Below are 23,553 nucleotides of genomic sequence, written 5' to 3'. Positions count from 1 at the left end.
CTATCCTAGTTATTCCATTGTCGATAATTAGGAATGATGTTAAAGTCACAATCAACTTCTCACCAACTTCAGGCATTGTTTTCGCATTGTGCACGTCACAATATTACATCATAGACCGCCTTCTCCATTGTGACAACGATCTTCTTCCTCCACAGTGATCAGATGCGGCAGACCCTCCCCACTACCGAGCAACTCAATCCTCATTGGCCTGGACTATTCCTACCAGTCCATTGTGCGGGTCGTGTGTCGGCCCGGCTATCGGATGGGAGGCCGCAACTTGGACCTCACCAACAGCACCCAGCTGGTCTGTACCTACCATAACAAGTGGGAGCCGGATCCGTTTGGACTGATATGTTTACGTAAGGTTCAACTTACGCTGCTCTACTTTTGAAGTTGTGTGGCTGTTCTTAAGTTATAACATTGGCCGTGTCTGAAATTCTGCGACGAATTTATTTCTTAAATAAAACTATTTCAATGCAATCTATGACATCCAGCGAAGTTTCATATTAATGTTAACTCAATGTAAAGTTATGTTTCTTAGCAGCAAGTTATGTTACTTTTCTTGAGCTCAGCCTTGTGCTGATAGCCAGAAAGAACGCGTCCTTCTTCACATTGTAAAGTTAGTTGCTATTTACATAAGTTGATTCATCACGCCAATGTCAGGAAGACAACCGTTTGCTGGCCGTTGAGCTAACTGGTGCCTCTCATCGAAGTGTTGAAAATTATCAAATTCGTAAAAACAAGTCATAGCTTTATACTTAAAAAAGGGGGGGCGATTGCTTTAAACCCGTATCAACGTAAAGTCAATCGAGGATCCACGTAAAGCAGATACAAAAGCATCAATAAATTTAATAAAAATGTGAATACTGTAATTTAACGACGACCTTTTGTAGTAGGCTACACGTTAATTTAAACAGAAAATGATCGGTACTGGATGTTAAGCCAGGATTTTCTGTTTCTGTTTAAATTAACGTGCAGCCTACTCTAAAAGGTCGTCGTTAATATTACAGTATTCACATTTTTCTCAAATAGCTTTATACACCGGACGATCCAACGTTTCCAGACGGCAATGTAAAGGATCGCCCAGAATTGCCTCCCAAATAATATCCTCAGGAGATCAAGAACAAGATTGTTTCAAAAAGTACAAAATATTTGCAGAATTCCACGAGCAGATTAACCACAGAATCTACTCGTTACTTGCCTCAAATAGATTTGGCCATTCTCTTAAACATTTCATCAAGTCAGCGTTTCTTGGCCTGTTCTGACTCTAGCACCCCCATAATAGGCTTAGAATGTCTAGTCCGTCCAAACAACAGAGAATCTTGGAAACTTTTCATGCAAGAGGCACTCAATGTTTGGAATCAAGTGCGACAATAAAAGAAGTCCCTCCGCTTATCGTTAATACCCGACTGCTACAGTGTCTTTTTATTTTACAAAGGTGGTTCTGTATCATGAAGTACCTGCAATATCAAAACGGTTATCACGAAAGCAACTTTTATTAATACTATGAAGAGTTCATTGACTAGAAGGTCCGCTTTTATGACACAATTCTAAGTTATCTATGAAACTTACATGAATGCGACAATGGCCTCAACAGCAATTCATATCACATTCCTTGCTTCAGCAGTCAATTGCAACACTCCCGGTTAATACAGGTTGCTCTAAGCTCTTATTTAGTTTTAAAAATTACAAAAAGGACATTTTGAGGCTGGTGGTCAACCACTCAGAGTGAGATGTTCCAAGGAAGTCGATCTCTCCTATCACGATGGAACACTCGCTTGCACTTCTAAACTAATAACAACGTTCCGGGCTTCATAGCCACCGAATGTATGTTTATAAGGATTTGCATCACCATCTAATAAACGCATGCGTCCCACCACTCGTTCGCCTTTTAATTGTTTACCTGTTGTTGATGTTATTTTTCAACATCCAGGTTTAAGTTGCGGGGAACCCCCTTTAGTACCGGACACTTATCTGGTCGAGTCGGACAACTTATACGAGTCGTACACACAATACTTGTGCAAGGTTGGATACTGGATACACATCGGCGTAAGTTCCGTTCTGAGTCAGTGCGACCAGTACGGCAAGTGGAGCCCTGACCCGTCATCCATTCAATGTGTAGGTGAGTATCTGAACGAACAGCAAACAATAGGATTTCATGAACTGACATGTGTGCTTACGAGGCGAAGAGAAGTGGCGCGATATCTGAGGTCATTATACTCCGCTATTTTTTGTTCAATGAGGAGGGGGTTGTCCCTTGATATAACCCCTTCCCCCACCTGCCACCTTCCTTGTTAGCAGACTATTGTAGAGTGATCGTTTAAATGTTCCCTGAAAAAGGTGTATTATTTATCCTATTATTGGATGCTGTTGTAATCCGCCAATGGATGCTGTGTTCCCATCCAGTTGTGAAATGCGGCCATCCTGGGATCTTTCCTAACGCGATGGCCGTCCGCGCGTCGAACGGCGTGGATTATGGCAACATGGCGGTTGTGGAGTGCATGGAGGGATACTGGGTTGAGGGTCTGTTCGAGAAACAGACTACTGTGCGCTGTTCTGCTGAAGGTCTCTGGGAGTCTCTCAGTGAACACATCCGATGCATTGGTAAGTGGTGAGTGGTAGCTTTGTTGGTGCACAACTGCACATACAACAGATGGCTCATTCGTTGTGGCGTTGCAGTGAAGGCAGAAGGACATTGTTGACTATGCTTGGTTTTGTTGTGACTATTCACAAATCACTGCCCTGATAAACTGGGTAATCGTTGGTCGTTATGGTTGGTATGCAATACTGGCTCTGTTTCTAAGCACTTGTAAGGCTTGTTTGCAGCTTTTGCGACCGATCAACCTGCTGAACATTTGTGTTTTTTGCAATGTTGTGACTGATGTACGTTCTGTTGCAGGTGTAAAATGCTCTTCTCCTCCAGAGATCAAGTGGGCCACCCGTACCATGCTACCTCCTGCCGTATATGACCAAGTCGTAACGCAAGATCCAATGTTAGTCGGATTGAGTAGTGAAGTGTTTCTTGTTGGATTTCTTCAGTGAATTCTTGTAAAATCTAGGACTGTTACCAAGCAACTATATAAAACTGATTCTGGTCTCAATGGTGTTTTTGACAAGTTGTTCCGATAAATTTCAAGCCCTCCCACCAAGTGACAGCATTGCATTGTGTTCTTATATGAAGCATTGTTGTGGGTTTGCTATCTGTCTAAGGATACTTCTTTCATGTTCATCTGCACAACTGCTTTTTTGCATGTAAAGTTCACCATAACCTTTCCCATCAATGTTTACCACCATGGGTAAGTCTGGCCTGGGATGATCTGTATGTGGACATCTGCTGAAAACTTAGGGAACAACTCAGGCGTCACTTCGTATTGGGGTGGAGTTGCTGTCACTTCGAATTGGGGTAGGGTTGCTATCGCCTCCTCACATTGGGGTGGGGTTGCTGTCGTCACCTCGCATTGGGGTAGGGTTGCTGTCGCCAGTCGCCACCTCACATTGGGGTTGGGTTGCTGTCGTCACCTCGCATTCTGGTGGGGTTACTGTCGTCACCTCGAATTGAGGTAGGGTTGCTGTTGTCACCTCGAATTGGGGTAGGGTTACTGTCGTCACCTCGAATTGGGGTAGGGTTACTGTCGTCACCTCGAATTGAGGTAGGGTTGCTGTCGTCACCTCGAATAGGCGTAGGGTTGCTATCATCACCTCATATTGGGATAGGGTTGCTGTCGTCACCTCGCTTTGAAGTGGGGTTGCTGTCGTCACCTCGCTTTGAAATGGGGTTGCTGTCGTCACCTCGCTTTGAGGTGGGGTTGCTATCGTCTTTTTGCTTTGAGGTGGGGTTGCTGTCATCACCTCGCATTCTGGTGGGGTTGCTGTCGTCACCTCGCTTTGAAGTGGGGTTGCTATCGTCACCTCGCATTGAAGTGGGGTTGATAACGTCTCCTCGCATTGAGGTGGGGTTGCTATCGTCTCCTCGCTTTGAGGTGGGGTTGCTATCGTCTCCTCGCATTGAGGTGGGGTTGCTATCGTAGACATAGCGATCTCCATATCTACCATGTCAAGATAATGATTTGTACAAAACTCACTTCACTGACTTTCGTTGGTTGTTCTACTTTGCACAGATTTTATTGACATGATGTTGTCACACTTCAGCACAGAGAAGCTGTTCTACGCATACGGGGTGCGGATGAAGTATGAGTGCCAGAACAACACCGAGTTTGACAGAAGACAGCAGGCGATCGTCACCACTTGCATGGGGAACGGCAATTGGAGTGTCGACTGGCAACATCTCAACTGTACAGGTGTTTTGGATCAACCCGAGTCTAATTGTCAATCTTGCATGCAACTTTATCACTATCCCAGGCACACTAGTTGGTGGCTGCGACAATAACAGATAAGGATAAACCAAAACTTGGCACGTGTTGATATAATGTATTAATATTTTGCATGTAAGTTGAAAAACAAAACCATTGGAAAGGTAAAGTGGTGGACCATTTGGTAACTTTTGTGATTTCAAATATTTTAAAAACTGTTGTAAATACTATAAAATCAGTTGATTTTGTAAATTGGCTGCCAACCGTTTCCAGATCCTCAGGAATCAACAAACTGCTATAGTGCTTTGTGTCATGCGCTGGTTTTGTCTAGCTAGGTCTAGTGAGTGAGCAAACGAAGTAATCTTTTGCAGTGACAACTTGCTCACGTCCTGACGCAATAATGCATGGTTACCTGACCAAGAATGACGCCGTCACTGAGGATTCTTATGAGGTTGACTTCACCGTTCAGTACAGTTGCGACATAGGCTACTGGTTTGACAAAGATGTCTACGTCAAGGTAGCTACTTGTCAGCGTAGCGGCTTGTGGAATATGGACGTCGAAAGCCTCACTTGCATCCGTGAGTATGCTCTGAGTCCGGTTGACGCAATAGCTTGTTGCTAACAATCTTACGTTGTGACCACTTGGTGATGAACGTGTTGCAATGTCGGGGCTGACTTGTATGTTTGAAGCTTGCCAATCCTGCAGGAGTGACGTGCGATCCGCCGGAGCCGCTGAAGAACGCTCGATTCGTCGTGTCTGGCTTGTCCTACCCCCACACAGTCAGGTGGGTGCCGCAAACTGCATTGTTTGTTTCTGACAACTTCAGTAACTTCTTCAACTTCTTCCTTGTTGGAAACTTTATTTGTGAATTCTTTAAAAGATTATGAAAGTTATATGATTGTATCTTTGAACACGGCACCAGTATCCCACTGAACAGTTGAACACGGCACACACATGTCCTCCCTGGTTGCCGTGTTGTAGGTTTACAAATATATTTACTTAATTGACCCTTTATCTGAATATAATAAAATCTTATGACCGCAAACACTGACCTAGTCCCTTGCTTTCCACGTCCACTTATGTTCAATTGTTGCGTACAAATTTTGTTTTTACTGCTAACGCTAAGATTGAAATCATTTTCCATTAGTCCTTCGTTGATATTGTAAAATTGCAATGACAGGACATGAATGGTGTGAAATCGTTTTCCGTTTAAAGCAGACAACATTGTTTTCTTTCCAGGTACTCATGTGTGGCCGCATACCGCTTGAACGCCAGCGCCGTCTCTGTGTGTTCTGAAACAGGAGAGTGGAAACCCCCCGCCTCGTCAAGAGCTTGCGCATGTAAGTTGACATTATATCCATAGCATTTTTCGTGTTTAGTTCGACTTTTCAAACATTTGGACTTCCTGCGTTCATCAGTAGTCTGTAGCGTATAGATGCCCACTACTGTAGTAATCCTACCGTGGAGTCGAGTTATGAAGGTATTTTCTTTGTTTTGTCACAAAGACATCATTGTGTTTATTATATTTCAGTGGTGTTTTGCCCCGCTGACGTCACCATTCCCCACAGCGCTCTCTTGCAAACCCCGACCGGGACAGGGTTTGGGATTAGTGCAGACTTCGAATGCGTGCAGGACTTCTACTTGGCTGCGGGGGTCAACAGGTTCACGATAACATGCGGCGCGCAGGGAGAGTGGATAGGAATTGAGGCCAGATGTCTCAGTACGTACATCCTAATGTGCTTCTAGTGTAGCGTTTTCCCTCAGCGATAACGTATAACTCTTGGGAATGTTTTGCAATTGGGCCTTGTTGTTCTCATTGCCACTGCGACAAGGTTTCAGTCCCAAAAGTTGCAAGGTCTCACAAGAAACGTTTCTTCGTCATGCTCCAAACTAGCGTCATCTTTGTACGAACCTTCTACGTCAATGCAAAGGGTCAAAGGTTGAGAGCTCCTGACGTAGCCAAACATGCTTCATGTAATGGCCGGAATGAGACTTCCGCTTGTAGCTCCTTGCTACTACCGGCTCAGATGCATCTCAAGTGAGTGCCTTCAATAGAAACATGCCTGGTAGCGTCATCATTCAATTCTAGTTGTAATCAAGGTATAATATAAGGTTGATTTTTTTTTTTTTTTTTTGAAAATGTAGAAGAAGTCAAAAAGCTCATGACCAACATGGAATTTAACCTGAAAAAAGACTTCAAACAAATGCTGAAAAGAGAATTGTCAAATTGCATGAAAAATTTTGAAAAAAAATTAGAAGTAATACTTCAACTCAATACCCAAAACAATGAAATTGAAGAACTGAAAAAAAGTCAGCAGTTTATAAGTGCAGAATTTGAAAAGATAAAAAAGACAACAAGAGTGGCTGAAGAAAAGTACAAAGAAAAAAATAAAAATTTTTACAGGACTATCAAAAAATCTGAAGAACTACAAACTGTTATTGATCAAAATGGAAAGACACTTCATGACCTTGAGCAATATGGGCGCCGTGAGAACTTGGAGTTTCATGGAATCCCAACAACACAAGATGAAGAGACTAATCTTATTGTAAAAAATTTACTAAAACTTATCAATATCGATGTGCAGGATTATCATATTTCAACATCACAACGACTACCTTCAAAGAAATCAAGTGGACCACCTGCTATAATTGTCAGATTTGCAAACAGAGACATCAGAAACGAAGTATTTGCTAACAGAAAACAGTTCCCAAAAATTAAAAACTTTGGAATAAAAGGTATGTCATGTTTATATATCAATGAAAACCTAACTGCAACAAAAAGAGAGCTCTTTTTCAAAACCCTGCAGGCCAGGCGTGAATTAAAATATAAATACATTTGGACTCATAACGGAGAAATTTTTGTTAAAAAAGATGAGACATCACGACGTAACAAAATATCTGATCATGCAGATGTTGCAGGGATGTAGGAATTACACTTCTGTTAAAACCTTCTATGGTACCAAAGCAATGTTTGTATAGTGGCTATTAAATTTCCCTGTTTACACTTCAAACAAACCTGCAAAAGTAACCAACATTCAATTTGTTGTGATATTTGTGATAAATGGACTCATTTAAAGTGTTCTATACTGTCTCTTTCCCAATTCAAAAATCTCTTCAATAATGTTGATAGGCCTACATACTTCTGCAACATCTGCATGATTAAAACTTTACGCTTTGGCAATGTGGATAATGTTGTGTTGGACAATCTTCTAAATTGATTGAGTTTCGCTTTTAGCAGCATGATCGTTGCTTACTTCACAAGGTAGATTTAAACGATCTGTCTTAGCCTGATGTTGCGAGTTTGCTGTGGCAATAGTAAGTTGCGCTAGCTTTCGGAACACAGTTCCCTAGTCATGTGCTATGATGAATAATAATAATGTTATGGTTTTATTTATTGTCGCTCTACAACAGCTAAGGTCTTTTAGCGACAGGGCTCATTTTCAATTTATATCAGGATTACGATGCTATTACATTATTACCCGACTCATTCTCACTGCGCTATGCAGGATAGAACACAATCGGTACCGTTTTTAAAGTCTTCGGTTTGACCCGACCTGGAATCGATCTCAGATCTACCAGCACCAAAGCCGAAGGCGAAACCACTCGGCCACTGAGCTGGTTGCTATGATGAATGGTGTTGAAGTCAGTGAGTGGTTCTTAAGTGTGGTTCTTTCGTTTAGCTTGAGGCTGCTGGTTGTTGAGTTTCTGTGTTGTTAGGCGTTTTTTGTTGCAAAATTTGTTTTCAGTTGATTAGTAGATTAGATGACGTAGTTCTTCCCTTTCGGCACGGTTGTTGATTTTAGGATTTTGTCTGCTGATGAATATGGCCTCTTTGAAACGTAATTTTACCGCGTCATTTTCTCGGGCAATTATAGTAAATTCAAAGTCGGTGTAGCATTGTTGTTGATGATTAAAGACCGAGCTTTTGTCTGAGCTGAGGTGTTCTTTGATGCGGGAGTGGAGTGGTCGAATCGTGCTGCCTATGTAGCTTTCCCTGCATTTCTTGCATGCGATCTTGTAGACACAGTTCTTGGTGGTACATATGTCATCGTTCCGTAGTGGGCAGTTTTGTAGCCGGCAAGGTTCGGATACTGTAGAATACAAGTAGAACTAATCAACTGAAAACAAATTTTGCAACAAAAAACGCCTAACAACACAGAAACTCAACAACCAGCAGCCTCAAGCTAAACGAAAGAACCACACTTAAGAACCACTCACTGACTTCAACACCATTCATCATAGCACATGACTAGGGAACTGTGTTCCGAAAGCTAGCGCAAGTTACTATTGCCACAGCAAACTCGCAGCATCAGGCTAAGACAGATCGTTTAAATCTACCTTGTGAAGTAATCTTCTAAATGTTGATAGAAAAGTGCTAACTAGATCTGTAAATACTGAAGTACTTTAAAAATGTAAATTACCAGTTAAACCTCAAATAGTGAATATTTTTCCCACAGGGATTGAAAGGAAAATTGAAAAGCCACAGCAAAAACAGTATTTCTTGTTCCATTTTAACACGAGAAGTCTAGGAAAGAATAAAACAAATATTGAAGAATTCTTTGACACAATTGATCATGTTCTAGACATTTTGGCAATATCAGAAACCAAAATTGGCCCTAATTCAGTGTACAATGCTATGCCTTGTTATAATATGTTGCATAAAGACTCTTGCAGCAAAGCCGGTGGTGTAGCGCTGTATATAAAAAACACTATGACATTTATAACACGTACGGTAATGATCTTGAAATTGATGAGCCTGAATGTGAGAATTTGTGGATTGAAGTTAAACAAAAAAACTCAAAAAGCCTCCTTGCAGGTGTTGTATACCGCCATCCCACCAAAAGTTTTTCTCTGTTTCAAAACAAGTTAATTGCCTTACTAGATGATTTTGAGAATGTCAAACACAAATACCTGCTTTGTGGAGATGTCAACATTGATTTATTGAAAAAAACTGAATCCTCTGTAATATTCGACGATGTAGAATCACTTGAGTCAATTGGCTGCAGCTCTTTAATAACCAAGGCAACAAGATTCTGTGGAAATTCTAAACCTTCTTTATTAGACCATATGTATACCAACACCGATGTTAATGAACAGCTGCATGGTATATGTTTGCATGATATATCTGATCACCTTCCCATATTTTTATGTGTAAAACAAAAATCTATTACAACAGAACCGCCGATTAAATTGACTCGAAATTTAAAGAATTTCAATCTGGAAGAATTTTTAACTGATTTGGTTGCTAACCTAAACATTACGAATCCTAACAATAACAATGCAAATGATTTAATGCGTACATTTATTTTACAATTTCAAGAAACACTTGAAAAACATGCACCATAAAAAAAGATGTCTAGACGTGAGATAAAACTTTCAAAAAAAGCATGGATAACAAAAGGTCTATACAAATCTATACAAACAAAAAACAAAATGTTTAGACGTTGGATAAGAACCAAGAATGAATCAGCAAAAATGAAATACAAAGCATACAACAAGTTAACTCACTTAAAGAAGCTATTAAAGAATCAATACTTCAGAGCAAGATTTGAAGAAAACAAAAACGACACAAAAAACATTGAAAATAATTAACGACATGATATGTGGCCGCGACAAATCTCAGTGCAACAAAATTCCACCCATTACGTTTGTGGAGAATAAACCATATGCTACAAGCTCAAATGCGTTTGTCAATTTATTGAATACATACTTTGCAAATATAGGTATTGAAATGGCAGCTTCTATCCCACAACAAACGATCTCTTATCAAAACTTTCTTTCGAATTCAAATTTTTGTTTCTTTGGTTTTGAAGACATAAGTGAGGATGAGGTATCCGATGTAATAAGGAACTTAAAACTAAACAGAGCTGCAGGAATTTTTGAAATTTCATCCAAATTTATTAAAATGGCTAATGTAGTTGTCGTCACTCCTATCCTAACAAAGTTATTAAACATATGCATTGCTACAGAAATATTTCCAGATGTTCTTAAAATATCGCAAATCGTTCCTATTCCAAAAGTGAACTCACCAAAAATTATAAAAGACTTGCGCCCCATATCACTGTTACCAACATTCTCTAAAAATTTTGAAAAAATTATTCACAAAAAAATGATGAAGTTCATTGACAAATATAATTTACTGACGACATCACAACATGGTTTCCGCGAAAACAATTCAACAAGTCTGGCTGTAACCACAATATATGAAGAATTGCTATCAAGCTTTGATGACGGTAAATTTACATGCTCGATTTTTTTAGACCTCTGCAAGGCATTTGACACAGTTGATCATAAAATACTTTTGAAAAAGTTTTATCACTACGGTTTTAGAGGAAAAATCCATAACATATTAACTTCGTATTTAACAAACAGGTTTCAATGTATAAAAATAGGTAGTACAAGATCAAATTTTTTGGAAGTCAAGAGTGGTGTACCACAAGGTTCAATTCTTGGACCATTGTTATTTTTGATTTATGCAAATGATCTTCCAAATGCATCTTCCTTTACAACAACTCTTTTTGCCGATGATGCAAACTTTCAAATGAATGACCACTGCTTGACATCTCTTCAAAGTAGAGCCAGTTGTGAAATAGACAAAATTGATGTTTGGATGAAGTCTAATAAGCTATCTATAAATTATTCTAAAACTTGTTATATGTTGATCTGTTATAACCAAAAGGTCACACAAAATTTTAGTTTACACATTCAAGGAAATGAACTGGAAAGAAAAAATTGTATAAAATATTTAGGAGTACTACTAGATGAAAAACTAAAATGGAAGGAACATGTAAATAATTTACGTAAAAAGCTAACAAAGGTTTGTGGTATTGCATACAGGCTTCGATACTGTGCTCCATTAGCTGTATTAAAAATTGTGTACTTTACTCTTTTTCAATCTAAGGTTCAATATTCCATTTTGACTAAACACTTATTTCTTCAATTCAAGTACTTCAAAATAAATTTATTCGTTCATGTTTATTTACCAAAAACAACCCATACAACTGAGCTCTATCGTGCTTTTAACGTTTTAAAGATTGAAGACTTAATTAAAGTTGAATGTGGAAAGTTTATGTTTAAAATTGTGCATGACATGTTGCCAAAATTGTAGGCTATGATGCTTACTTCACCAATTTAGATAATATCCATAGTTACAACACTCGCCATCACAAAAAATGAACGTTGTTTTTACCGCCTGTTAAATCAAATAGAGAAATAAAACATAGTAACTTTAGAGGGTTTAGCATATTTTATTTCACACAAAATATAACATAATTAAAAAAAATAAACTCAAACGTTTTCGACACGTACGTGTGTCCTCATCAGGAATTAACTCTGCAATACATATATATGCAATATAATTATGTTATATTTTGTGTGAAATAAAGTATGCTAAACCCGCTAAAGTTACTATGTTTTATTTCTCTATGGTTCAACAAAGCAAACTCTCTACCAAAGCTTTAAATCAAATAGTGGGAAAAAAATGTTATGTTTTACTGATGTGAAGTTATGGAGTGACATTTCTAAAGAGCTGAAAGAAAATACATATAATGTCTTCATAGCTAACTACAAGTGTTTTCTTCTTGGTCAATATGGTAATTAATTCATATTTGCTTTAATGTTGATATTTCTTTGTTTTTTTTCTGTATTGGTATTCATATGTCCGTTTTGTATTATTAGTGCGATTATTTGTTTTTTGTTTGTTTGTTTTTTTTATTACTGTGTTACCTGCAACAGGCTAGGGTGGCAGCTGACATAGATGACCTTACAGGTCTTTCGTTGCCATCCTGTTGTGCTGATAGACACTCAATTTGTATGTACTTTTTTGTTTGTTTATCGCCAGCAAAACAATAAACTGAACTGAACTGGCTTGACAAGTTGCTGGCATTAAATAACATGATATACGTTCTTCTGGTGCAAACTTAGCTGAACTATTACAAGATGTATAATTGTATATTGTATAAGGTGATAATCTGCTTTTATTCCGACGTTTCGTCAATTAGACACAAGTGACTTCTTCAGGGAGCTATATCAGGTAGTGGCTACTGGCCTAACATAGCAAAACACAGGACCTTTGAGTTTTCCGAAATGAGAGGTAGCCTGATATTGAAAGATGCGGTAGATCTACTCAAAAGCTGACTCGATTGGTTCTTCAATCGGTTGTGATATTTGGATTTAATTTTAATCATTTTGGTGTAAAGCGCTTTACACATGTTACTTATTTTGACTGGAGGCATTTTTCAGTGCATAATATTGGTTTTAGTTGGTTTAATATTAGTTGGTTTTTTTTTTTTGTAACTTTTTCTTTTTTTATTTTCCCTTTATACCTTAAATTTTTCTGAAGGTGTTGCGACCGTGCCAAATTTCTTTCAACTCAATAACTTACTTCGGTCTCAAGCACGTTTTAACGTTCGCGTTTTGTCGCTTCTACCTTTTTCTCGACCTTTGCTATGTTGACGTGTATTGTTTTGATATGATGATCAGAAATAAAAACAACTGAACTGAACTTAGGATACTTTGCATCTGGGATTCGACTCCAAAAGTGAAATAGATGATCACATTTGAATCAGCTTCACATCTGACTGCAAATCTAGCAGCTGCAGCTAAAAATGGTAGAGATCGATGGCTGCGTCTACTGCTATCGGTGTTGCAAATATTATCATCAGGGGCAGTAAAGAATGATACCGTTAATGCGATTAAATTCATCAATCATGTCGCTAATAACAGTAAGTTAGTAAATATATCTGCAAGAAATTGCTTAAATTTGCGATGACCAACGGGATTTGTGCAAATCCGACTCACTGTTCATCTTACGATTTCTATCACATTAGACATCTTCAGTGACTTAACCACAACATTTTCGGTGTAAAAAAATGCAGTGGTGCCACATCACAGGAGTAAGATTATCCTCTTCAAGACACCTGTTAACGAGTCCATAATCAATCATTTTATTTTTTTGTCATTAACGCGTCCGGGACGAAAAAATACTAACTACAAAAATCGATATAAACCTACCAGCACGTTAACGAACGGGAAAAGGTGGCAAACCTTGAAAGGTTTAAAACGTGCCTGAATGAAAAATTATGTAGTAGGCTATATATCAGTAGTTAGCACGGTCACAAAACACAAAAAAACAAATAGCAAAAAATAAAACAAAAACAGAGAGAAGCACACATGTAGTAATGAATGACAGCCTAATGAAAAGTGTTGTGGATTAAATTTGCCAGTTCCAATATTGATGTGGATGAGCAGTCATAATAATAGGATGAAGAAAGAAAACCGGACATAAAAGAAACCCATCCTCAGGCAAAAGCCCGTTTTGATGTGGCCCAGGAGAGCAGGTGTTGAGCTCTTTCTATGGTTAGACTTCACATCACACAGTAGCCTAAGACGATTGAGGTTTGATATCCAGTTTAAGTTATTGTTTCTTGTCCTGGTGGGTGATGGAATGGATGAGCTGGTAGATGACGATGTCCTGATGGTGTTGATGAAGCTCTCATCCCCTTTTGCGACCTTGCTTCTTCCCCAACATGAAAGGACACTCATCTGTTACAACTGATCACAGCTTTGACCGGTCCATATGTGCTTCTACAACACTTGAACGACATTAACGAAACATTCCTATAGCCTATTACTTTTGTGAATGGAATGCAAAGTGAGATATTGCTCGCAAATGTAAGTCTGGTCTAACTCCCCTGATAAACACAACAAATTGCTCTGCACCCGTACTGTGGTGAAACGTTATTATGAGGCATTTCTTGACTAGCATGTAAGTTATGTGACAACCAGATATTCTCGCCATTTTGGGCAGTTCTTCTACCAGAAATAATATTTTTGCAGCATCAATGAGGGACGCATGAAGAATGGTTGAGGGCCGCGATTGAAAATCACAGCTGTAAACCAACCAAACATGCAAAATGAAATTCAACTTACAAAGAAAAATTATCGCGCTCAAATTTTGAAACTAGAAAAAGGAGTGTAACAGTCATCAACCAGCAAGAAACTTAAATAACGGCAGAGCGGGGAGAAAGTGAACCATATGAGTCATGAGGAATCAAATTGTGTACGCAACACTGCACAGTTATCAATCAGCATGAAACCAATTTAAATACATCAGACAAACACTTACAATAGTTTTTTTTTTTATAAATAATAGGAAAAGAGTTGCCATTATTACGATTTTCATTTGCAGATTACAATCAGTTCGAGTGCGAGATGCCTCCTTTTGTGGCGAACGCTTATTACGTGACAAACAGCAGCCGGGAGGTGACGCTAAGATGCCAGCGCGGCTTCTTCATGCGTGTTGGCGCTGTCATCGTCTTTGAGCGGTTGCATGGCTGCATGATCAATGGGAGCTGGATTCCCACTCCGGTGCCGTGCGAAGGTTGGTCCCTGGCTTGAAAGTGCACGCCATGTTGGCATATAAGCATTGTTATGTCACAGTGTACTGTAACTTACCTATCCAATGAGTATCCATGCATTAGTAGATTTGTACATCAGTGATAGCACGCACTTAGCTGTGATGCTTTGATAGTTTTCCTGATTTATTTTATTGATTTCTTGAAGCTAGCTTTACTGGTTGCTCAATTACCTTTTAATATTTTTGTCATTTTCACTTTAACCCATTTGTGCCGAAAGTGAAAGTGCTTAAAAAATTTAAAATTTAAGTATTGCATAATCATGACCTAAAAAACATTTCACAATTAATTTTTTCTTAATTATGTTAGTACCGCTCGAGAAAAAGACCGTCCTACATATAGGACGCTAGGCAAATCCGCTATCAAATTTCGCAAGTTTCTTGTGCGTAAAGGTGCGTCTACACGACGACTGTTTTCTTGCTTAAGCTAGCAAAACTTCTTGTTTGTTTAAGTTAATCGCACTTTGTGCCGCTTACTTTTAAAGGCATACTAAAGGAAAATTTCAAACCGGAATTAAGCATTAAAATGAGTAAACTGAACATTCAAGAATACATTTCAAAAACAATTACCCAAAAAAATTTGTTTTCAATGGCGCTGGCAAGGCCCAAAGTCCAGTGTTTCATTTATTTTCATTTTTTTCAAAATGACCAAAACGTGCAAACACAGCTCAAGAATACGTCATAAAGTCCAGCAATAACAAAAGCCACGTTACCAATCTGATGTTTTGAGCAAACTGTCTGCTGTTTTGATGTTAAAATGTGCTGTTTTGATGTAAATACATACATAGCCTACAGTCAAATCGCCCGCAGTAACAATTATTGCGTGATCGGTTGATTGCTAGACTTTATGACGTAGACTTTATGACGTTCTTTACAGTCGCACGCTTCGTTGCTCAGGCCAATCTCGTTTTGAAAGCTCTGACAAAAGCACGCGCACAATGGTGGTCAGACCGCAATGGGGCAAAATTTTATTGAAAATGGTTTTATGGTAGCATGTTAAACACAAAGAACGTGGAAAATCGCCAAGTCAGGTTTTTCCTTTAATACCCCTTTAAGAAACTGAGCGAGTAAGCGAGTGCCCGAGAAAAAATACGCTCCAGAGCGAAAAACTGGGCGCTTAAGTGAGTTCTCTTGCTTAGAAATCTTTTCGCGGCAAAACCTCAGGTCTACACTCAGTAGTCTGGCTGCTAGTCAAGCAACTAGGAAGTTTGTAGTTGTTGTTTTGTATTTGATGCACCCAGTGTTCTCTGGCCACGCCTGTTTCTAACTTTTTAACTTCACTAAGGTGTCGGAACACTTCTTTCTGAAGTAAATTGCGCGTTTGCAACCTTATCTTTTTGCAGCATTTTTTACACAAGTTGAGTTCAGTTGCTTTTATTTCTGACCATGATCATCACAACAAAAATAACACACGTTAACATTTGAAAGCCATTATTAAATGATTGAATGACTGCAACAACTCGAAGTGCCAGCTCACTGCGACTGCCGACTAGTTGTTAAAAAGCAGTTGGTTTACTTCTTGCTTTGGCGCGAACTTTTTGAAACGTGACGTCATTGCGGTTGAAATACTCACGTGACCGCGTTCAAGCAAGCAAAATCTTTTTTTGAGATTGTGAGTGTAGACGAAACAAGCTTAAAAACTAGCTTAAGCAAGAATTTCTAAGCAAGAACACTTTCTCGTGTAGACGCACCTTAATGCGTAGGCCTAATCGTCATCGCTCAAAGTGATAAATGGGAAATCTCTTGTCATCAAGCATTTTATTGAAACGAAAGTTCACAAAATACGAAGATGAAAATTAGCAAAGTAACACATCACTGAAATAAGTCATTTAGCGGATTGAAATCGCTGTGAGGCCGAATTCGCCTACGTCAAGATGCCCTCCATGTAAAAACGCCAAGAAAAAACTAAACAATTATCAAAATTTCAGTAAATTACGATAATTATGTTCATCATCATCATAATCCATCGTCGGTTTGTTCCCCACTAGTGGGGGTGGCCGATTGTTTCCGCGCAGCAATTGTTTTAATCCCTTTTCTCCATTTCACCCTGTCCCTTGCATCTTCCTCCTTCAGTTCGACTTTTTTAAACTCATCCTTCACTTGTTGTTTCCACGTTCTTCTTGGACGACCGCGTTTCCTCTTCCCATCCACCTTTAGATCTAGTGCCTTTCTAAGAAAACTTCCTTCCTCCCTCCTTATCACATGTCCATACCATCTTACTCCATTTGCCCTTGCCAGTTGGTCTATGGTCTCTCTCATCTCTAGCATATCCAACAATTCTTCAGTCCTTTTTTCCCTTCTCGTTTTCACCCCACACATTGCTCTCACCATTGACCTTTCCGTTCTTCTCAGGATTGCCAGTTCACTCTCTCTCAATATCCATGTCTCGCTACCATATAGCATTGCAGGCCGCACACAGCTCCGATATACTTTCCCTTTCATCCTTAGTGAGAATTTTCTGCCATACAACATTTCCCCACATTCCCTGAACTTTGCCCAGCCCAATCTTGCCCTTGTTGTCACCGCTGCTTCACATCCACCACTTCCATTTATCCGATCACCCAGATAACAGAAGTCTGTCACTGTTTCGATGCCATGGCAGAACTCATCATCATGGCCTTCCACTTCATTCCTTCCTTTACTGCATTTCCCACAAACAAAACACTTCGCCAATCTTGTTGCGGCTCTCTTGACATTAGCACATCTTGCATGTACCCACTTTCCACATTCCTTGCATTGCATTGAATTTCTCATCACTCTCTTGCCACATATTCCACAGGGATCTACTTTGCTCTCAACAACTGTTCCTTCTGCTCCACTCACCATCACTTTTGTTTTTTCAAGATTCACCTTCATACCCTTGGTTTCAAATGCTTCTTTCCATTTCTCAAACTTTCTCTCCAGTCCATGTTATTGTTCTAAAAACAAACACAACTACTTTGTTATACAGCGTAGAAATCGTAGGGAATCGCTGTTTGATACCACTGGATGCGTGGGAATTGATTGTCACTTTTGCTTCATTTTGCTAACACGTGTGCCTAGCGGCCTATATCTACTGTAGGTCACCAATCTTTTCAATCAATTTTCTCGAAAATTTTGCTGCCAATTAAATTCAAACATTTGCTGTAAAATATGTTGATACATAACGAATAAAGACAATGACAAATATTTTTGGAAGCTTATTTGCATATGCGGATTTATTGATATAATTCGACATGCATCTTCAAAAATTCAGAATTAGCAAAATCGAGGAAATTGAAAGTGATGTCAAGTCTCAACAAAACAACCAATTTTTGAAAAAAGTTGTGATATATGCTGCAAAAACACTCATAAACGTATTTTGACTTCAGCTAAATCTAAAAATTGAACGTGCAAAGAAAAATTTTAATTTGAGTAGGTGTCCTACATATAGGACGCTAGGCATAAATGGGTTAAGGATCTAAATTCTTGCGCTGAGAAAATAAATCCCTTTGGCGATTTTGTGTTAACTTGTAGAATGTAAAGAATTGAGCAACTGATTTAGACTCGTCCCTGAAAGCCGGATATTGCTTGGAGTTCCACGTGTAATTATGTTGCTGATAACTTTTCTATCGATCAATTAACTTAGTGGGAATGTTGCTCTGCGTGCAACTCAACTCCACACACCACAGTGCTGAGTAGAGATATGGTTGCGTTTGGTTGTCAACCCTGCAAATAAAGATGGTCCTACTTTGTGCAATGCTGCTGTTCATTGACCATACGGTGCTCACTAAACTTTTTTACAGAAGGTTTTTGTCCAAATCCGGTGATTAAAGGCGTACACACCATGACAGTGTTGTCGGCTACCCCAAACAGGTACACTGTTGGTACGGTTATCACCATCCAGTGCTTGGGGGGTTCGGTCAAGGTCTCACCCTTGAGAGGCCCCACTAAGTTCAAAAGATGGGTTAACATAACCTGCGGGGAGAAATTGAAGTGGATCCCGGACCCCATTGATGTGGAGTGCCTGCGTGAGTTACATGTGTCTTCGCTCATCGTCTGTTGCTCCACACACACTGATGTTATGAATGAAGTAAACCTGTTTGGACTAAATAAACACAACGTTTTTTTGTTTGTAAAGTGAAATTCGAATTGTTTTAAATCGCGTCATTGAAAACAATCGTGTGGAAATGATTGGCGCGGTTTACCACAACTCGTTGGAGCGACTTGTATGTTGACTCACAATGCTTCTTTGTGTTTCAACAGCGGTCAACTGCGGCACACCACCTGCCATCCCGAACACCACGCTCACCTACTCACTGACCAATCTCTTCTCGAGAGCCAGGTACCTCTGCACCCAACTGACCAGCTTCGGCGATCGCGCCATTCGATACTTGACTTGCTACGAGGATGGGAATTGGAAGCCAGGTGACTGGAGGACCTGGCGGTGCACGGGTAGGTAGACGGTTTGCTCTGTTTGAAGACCGTACTCATAGAGCGATGCCAGTAGAAAGAATGCCTTTCGAACGGCCATTATTTCATCAAGGAAACTGTTTCAAGAAAGCAACTTAATGTTTTGGTTATGATGTCACAATGTCATCGTGTGAGGCTCTGGGGCTGAAGGTATATACGTTATCCACCCCAGGTTCACGATGTTCCCGGACTACACTGGAAGGCTGCTAGATATCAGCCAGTCTTTGGTTTAATCATCAAAGACACGCAGACCTTTCAATGTCATGAAATTATTTGATCACCATCACGTCCGGGTCGGTAGACCCTGACAACATCAAACCCACGCTTATGTTTACCGGCTGGTTACAGACATCATTATGATGTTGTATTGTTGAGGAAGCTGCGTTGCTCTGGCTTTTGCTTGATAGACTACCAGAAGCGACACCAGTCCACAGTTGGGTTCGGTCGGTGGTGCACCTAACTCTGGGAGCCCTAACTCTGGGCATGTCTTTAGAGCCTCGTGTGATCAACATCAGTAGGTAATATACTAATAGTTGGCCACATAGAGCGCTATATGCAGTCAGAGTACTTGTATTTGACAGTGAAGCGCTGTAAGTTACCTGCCCCCCCAGAGTTGGCTGTTTTATCTACGGAGGGTTACGACTATCTGAAAGTTGCCGACGCTGTCGATAGGTAGGTCACGAATTGTTTCTTTCCAATAACATTGGTTGTTGTGTTGTGTAACTAACTAACTAATGCACTACGTATTGTTAACTGCTCTTTCGCATGAAACGTCTCTTGCAGATAGCGGCCCACATATAGAGAAGCGCCTGGTTGGCTATAGTTTGAAGTTGAAATAGAGTTTGCAGTAGACATACTTTTACCGCGATTGAATTTTTATAAAACTTACAGTTTATCATCTTTCATTGCCTGGTAATGTAGAAACTTTCTGAGATGCAAAAAGGATGAGAAAGTAGGATTTTCAGAAAGCTTTACTCAGGACCAGGGGTGTAGTCAGCCCCCCCCCCCCAAAAAAAAAATTTGAATGAACATTTTATATTCTGTTACAGCATCATTTGATAAGAGTTTTCTTAAGAATATGGGCTGAAAGCACTCTGAAAATGCGCAATTTTAAGGTATTTTTTCTGGGAGAGGCCTCCAGATTCCCCTCTGGCTGCTTTGCTTTCGCTGACTGGTTGCCGAGCTCCCTGACATGTGCAATTGTACTTATTTTATCTGTTCTTTGCTGGCTTTGCCCCGCTCAAGACTATCAGCTAAAGTCTCCAAATTTAAGGGCAGCTGTATTGAATTTATGAATTATTTCGTGGATGTGTATTTGGAACAAATTTAACAACCTACTGATTAGATGTGTACAATGTTTCAGTTACCAGTTCCTTCGAGTAACCTGTCAGACGGGCTATAAAGTTGCCGGGAAGAAGGATGTCTTCTCGCAGCAGTATCGCTGCAACAGGGCTGGGGAGTGGTGGCCTAGGGATCCAGGTGGTGTGACCTGCGAACGTGAGTACTTTTCCTGATACCGTTGTTAGTGTTTGCTTTTTGTGCAGCTTACTCAACTCATGGTATGAAAGATATAGCATTGTTACAACTTTCTAAGTGATGGCTTTGTAGTTTACTTGGAGACATTTTCGCAACTGATGATATAAAAACAAGGAACAGCGTCGTTATTCTGGAAGGTATTTTTGCCTTGTCAGCTCAGTGGTAGGAGCAAAGAATGTCAGTTTGCCGCCACTTAAAAGCACGCGATTGTGTCTTAGAAAAACATTCGAATGGTATGCCAAAATAATTGGGAGCAGCTGACTCGATGACGATATACCCCGTCGCTACTTCTGATAGTTTCTTGTGCTGTATCTGTGATTGCAGTGTTGGCTAATGAAACATATTTATTACACTGGCCGACACAATTTTTGGTGCCGGCAGTTTTTGAACTGATTTAGACTAACTTTGGGGCGCTGATTCCGAAAATCCAATCAGTTTTTCTCCATCAGGTCAACTTTTTAAGTTACAGTGATTTTGACTTTTTACAATTGCCCAACAAAGTAGCACAAATACAATAGTTTTAATGCTGTCATTATGGGATTACAACCTTTATTATTACTCTTGCATTACATTCTAAAACAAACAATGAAAGCAGACAATGCCAAGACATTTGTTTTCTGTGTTAAATGCTAGTAGGTGCAATTCAAGACAGCATAATAGTGCTTTTTCGGGGGGGGGGGGGGGTCTAGCGCGCTTATGGCTACAACATCTAAAGCGTGCTTATCTTGCTTACTTTAAAGTGAAGTCGGGGATCAAGATAAGTCTTGGGCTCCCCACATTGTTTGCAAAACTTGCAAAGAACATTTACGTCAATGGACGAACAACAAAAGAAAAGGATTAAGGTTTGCTATTCCAATGGTGTGGCGTCAACCAAAAGATCATAATAGCGACTACTATTTTTGTTCAGTAAACATAAAAGGCATAAACAGGAAAGATAGGACTTCCTTGCAATATCCAAACCTCGCTTCAGCAATCAGGCCAGTGCTACACAGAGAAAAACTTTTTGTTCCTGATTTTGAAGGGTTGTCACAATTGGATTTACTTCCTGACAGCGAAGACGAGCAAGCTTCCACTGACAGCGATTCCACCCTTGCTGAAATCGAATTTCCTCCTGCTATTTTACCTTGTCAACATTTTTCTCAGAGAGAACTCAAGGACTTGGCGAGGGATTTAAATTTATCAAAGGAATCTTCTGAGTTACTGGCTTCAAGACTCTAAGAAAAAAATATTTTTGAACCAGGTACTGTAATCACTTTCTATCGGAAACGCCATGTCGAGTTTTGCCCTATTTTTCTCAGGAAAATGATGTTGTATACTGTAACTGGACTTTTGCGTTGATTTGAAAATGGTTGGATTTCTGCTTGGAATGCAAGGTGGATACACAAAGTTTCCTTGTTTTCTCTGTTTGTGGGACAGCAGGGCAAGAGATCAGCATTGGAAAAGGAAACATTGGCTTATAAGAAGTGAAATGATTCCTGGCAAGAAAAATGTTCAAGCTCATTCTCTGGTGGAACGATCAAAAATTGTGTTACATCCTCTTCACATTAATATAATGATAATGATGGTGTTGCAAGCACAGTAATGCTTTTTCTCCTTCATGATAACTTACGTAGCAAAGTTGGGTATAATGAAGCAATTTGTAAAAGCACTCGATAAAGATGGAAATTGTTTCAGATATATTTGCACAAAATTTCCAGGATTAACAATTGAAAAGGTAAAAGCCAGCATAGTTGATGGGTCTCAAATCAGAAAATTAATCAATGATCCAAGCTTTCCGTCTTCTATGAATGAAAAAGAACTGAGTGCCTGGGATGCTTTTGTGAAAGTTGTTAAGACTTTTTTGGCAAATAAAAAGGCATCCAGTTACAAAGAGCTCGTGTCTAACTTACTCAGAAGACTCCAGGATATTGATGTTAACATGAGCATCAAGCTTCATTTTCTGCACAATCATCTAGACTACATTCCTGATAATCTTGGCGATTTGAGTGACGAGCAAGGAGAGTGATTTCATCAAGACATTAGTGAGATGGAAGTCAGATGTCAAGGGAGATGGAATGCTACCATGCTAGCTGACTATTGCTGGTCCATTAAACTGCTTTTGCAGTTCACTCTCATAGATCTCTTAAGCGCAAGTTTATGACAGACAAGTAAGGTGAAGAATAAAAGCTACCATACATATTAATCCTATGTTTGTGTGTACGTTTTTAAGTTCTTTTTTGGCTTGCTGAAATTGATTTATGTCTTTTGACAATATATTTGACTTGGGAATAAATTTTACATGAGCAATTATGCATAAGTGCACGCATGCAGTGGAATCACCGTAACTAGAAAACTAGACCTGTAAGACAAAAACTGATTGCATTTTCGAAATCAGCGACCCCAAATTAGCTAAAAACAGTTGAAATATCTTCGGCACCAAAAAAAATATTTGTTTTGTCGGCTAATGTTATCATTACGAAGTTGGAAAATGATTTCTGACAGACATGCAGCTGTTTAATTTGCCGCTCCACGCAGCTGTGATGTGTGGCGTCATTCCGAACTTGACCCTCACCCCGCTGTTGGTGGGGGGAATCCCCGTCAATGTCATGGGGCAATATCGGTATGGGTTTGTGCTGACATACATGTGCCCTTCGGGAAAATGGTTTGCCCCTGAGAATGTGACCAGACAGACAATAAAGTGTCAGTGGAATGGAACGTGGGAGTCCCCTCCAAAGTTCACCTGTGTTGGTGAGTCGGTGATTGTATTGATATCATTGCGTTGATAATTGTTACGTCACGTATCGAGTGGGAATGATTGGGGCATGGATTCTGCGTGGTGGCGCCCTTCTAAAACAACCGACAATGACTTGTTGCGGTCACGG

At 39.7% G+C, this 23,553-nt stretch overlaps 1 protein-coding gene across 1 annotated transcript in view; it reads left to right on the top strand.

The window, feature by feature from the left end:
• The window catches only part of LOC145780708 (uncharacterized), a 105,426-nt gene that overhangs the window by 54,763 nt on the left and 27,110 nt on the right, over positions 1–23,553 (top strand). Inside the window, exons 57-71 of the mRNA XM_082592328.1 lie at positions 156–359; positions 1,934–2,122; positions 2,407–2,604; positions 2,900–2,993; positions 4,150–4,298; positions 4,682–4,888; positions 5,017–5,095; positions 5,551–5,651; positions 5,843–6,031; positions 14,501–14,692; positions 18,490–18,714; positions 18,950–19,138; positions 19,738–19,828; positions 20,520–20,653; positions 23,207–23,419. Coding sequence (XP_082448454.1) covers positions 156–359; positions 1,934–2,122; positions 2,407–2,604; positions 2,900–2,993; positions 4,150–4,298; positions 4,682–4,888; positions 5,017–5,095; positions 5,551–5,651; positions 5,843–6,031; positions 14,501–14,692; positions 18,490–18,714; positions 18,950–19,138; positions 19,738–19,828; positions 20,520–20,653; positions 23,207–23,419 — 2,454 coding nt within the window. The remainder of the gene's footprint in view (positions 1–155; positions 360–1,933; positions 2,123–2,406; positions 2,605–2,899; positions 2,994–4,149; positions 4,299–4,681; positions 4,889–5,016; positions 5,096–5,550; positions 5,652–5,842; positions 6,032–14,500; positions 14,693–18,489; positions 18,715–18,949; positions 19,139–19,737; positions 19,829–20,519; positions 20,654–23,206; positions 23,420–23,553) is intronic.

This window comes from Aplidium turbinatum, chromosome 12 (genome assembly GCF_918807975.1).
Source record: "Aplidium turbinatum chromosome 12, kaAplTurb1.1, whole genome shotgun sequence".
Classification (NCBI taxonomy): Eukaryota; Metazoa; Chordata; class Ascidiacea; order Aplousobranchia; family Polyclinidae; genus Aplidium; species Aplidium turbinatum.
The sequence above is the reverse complement of the archived record's forward strand: the minus strand, read 5'-3'. Positions and strand labels throughout refer to the sequence as shown.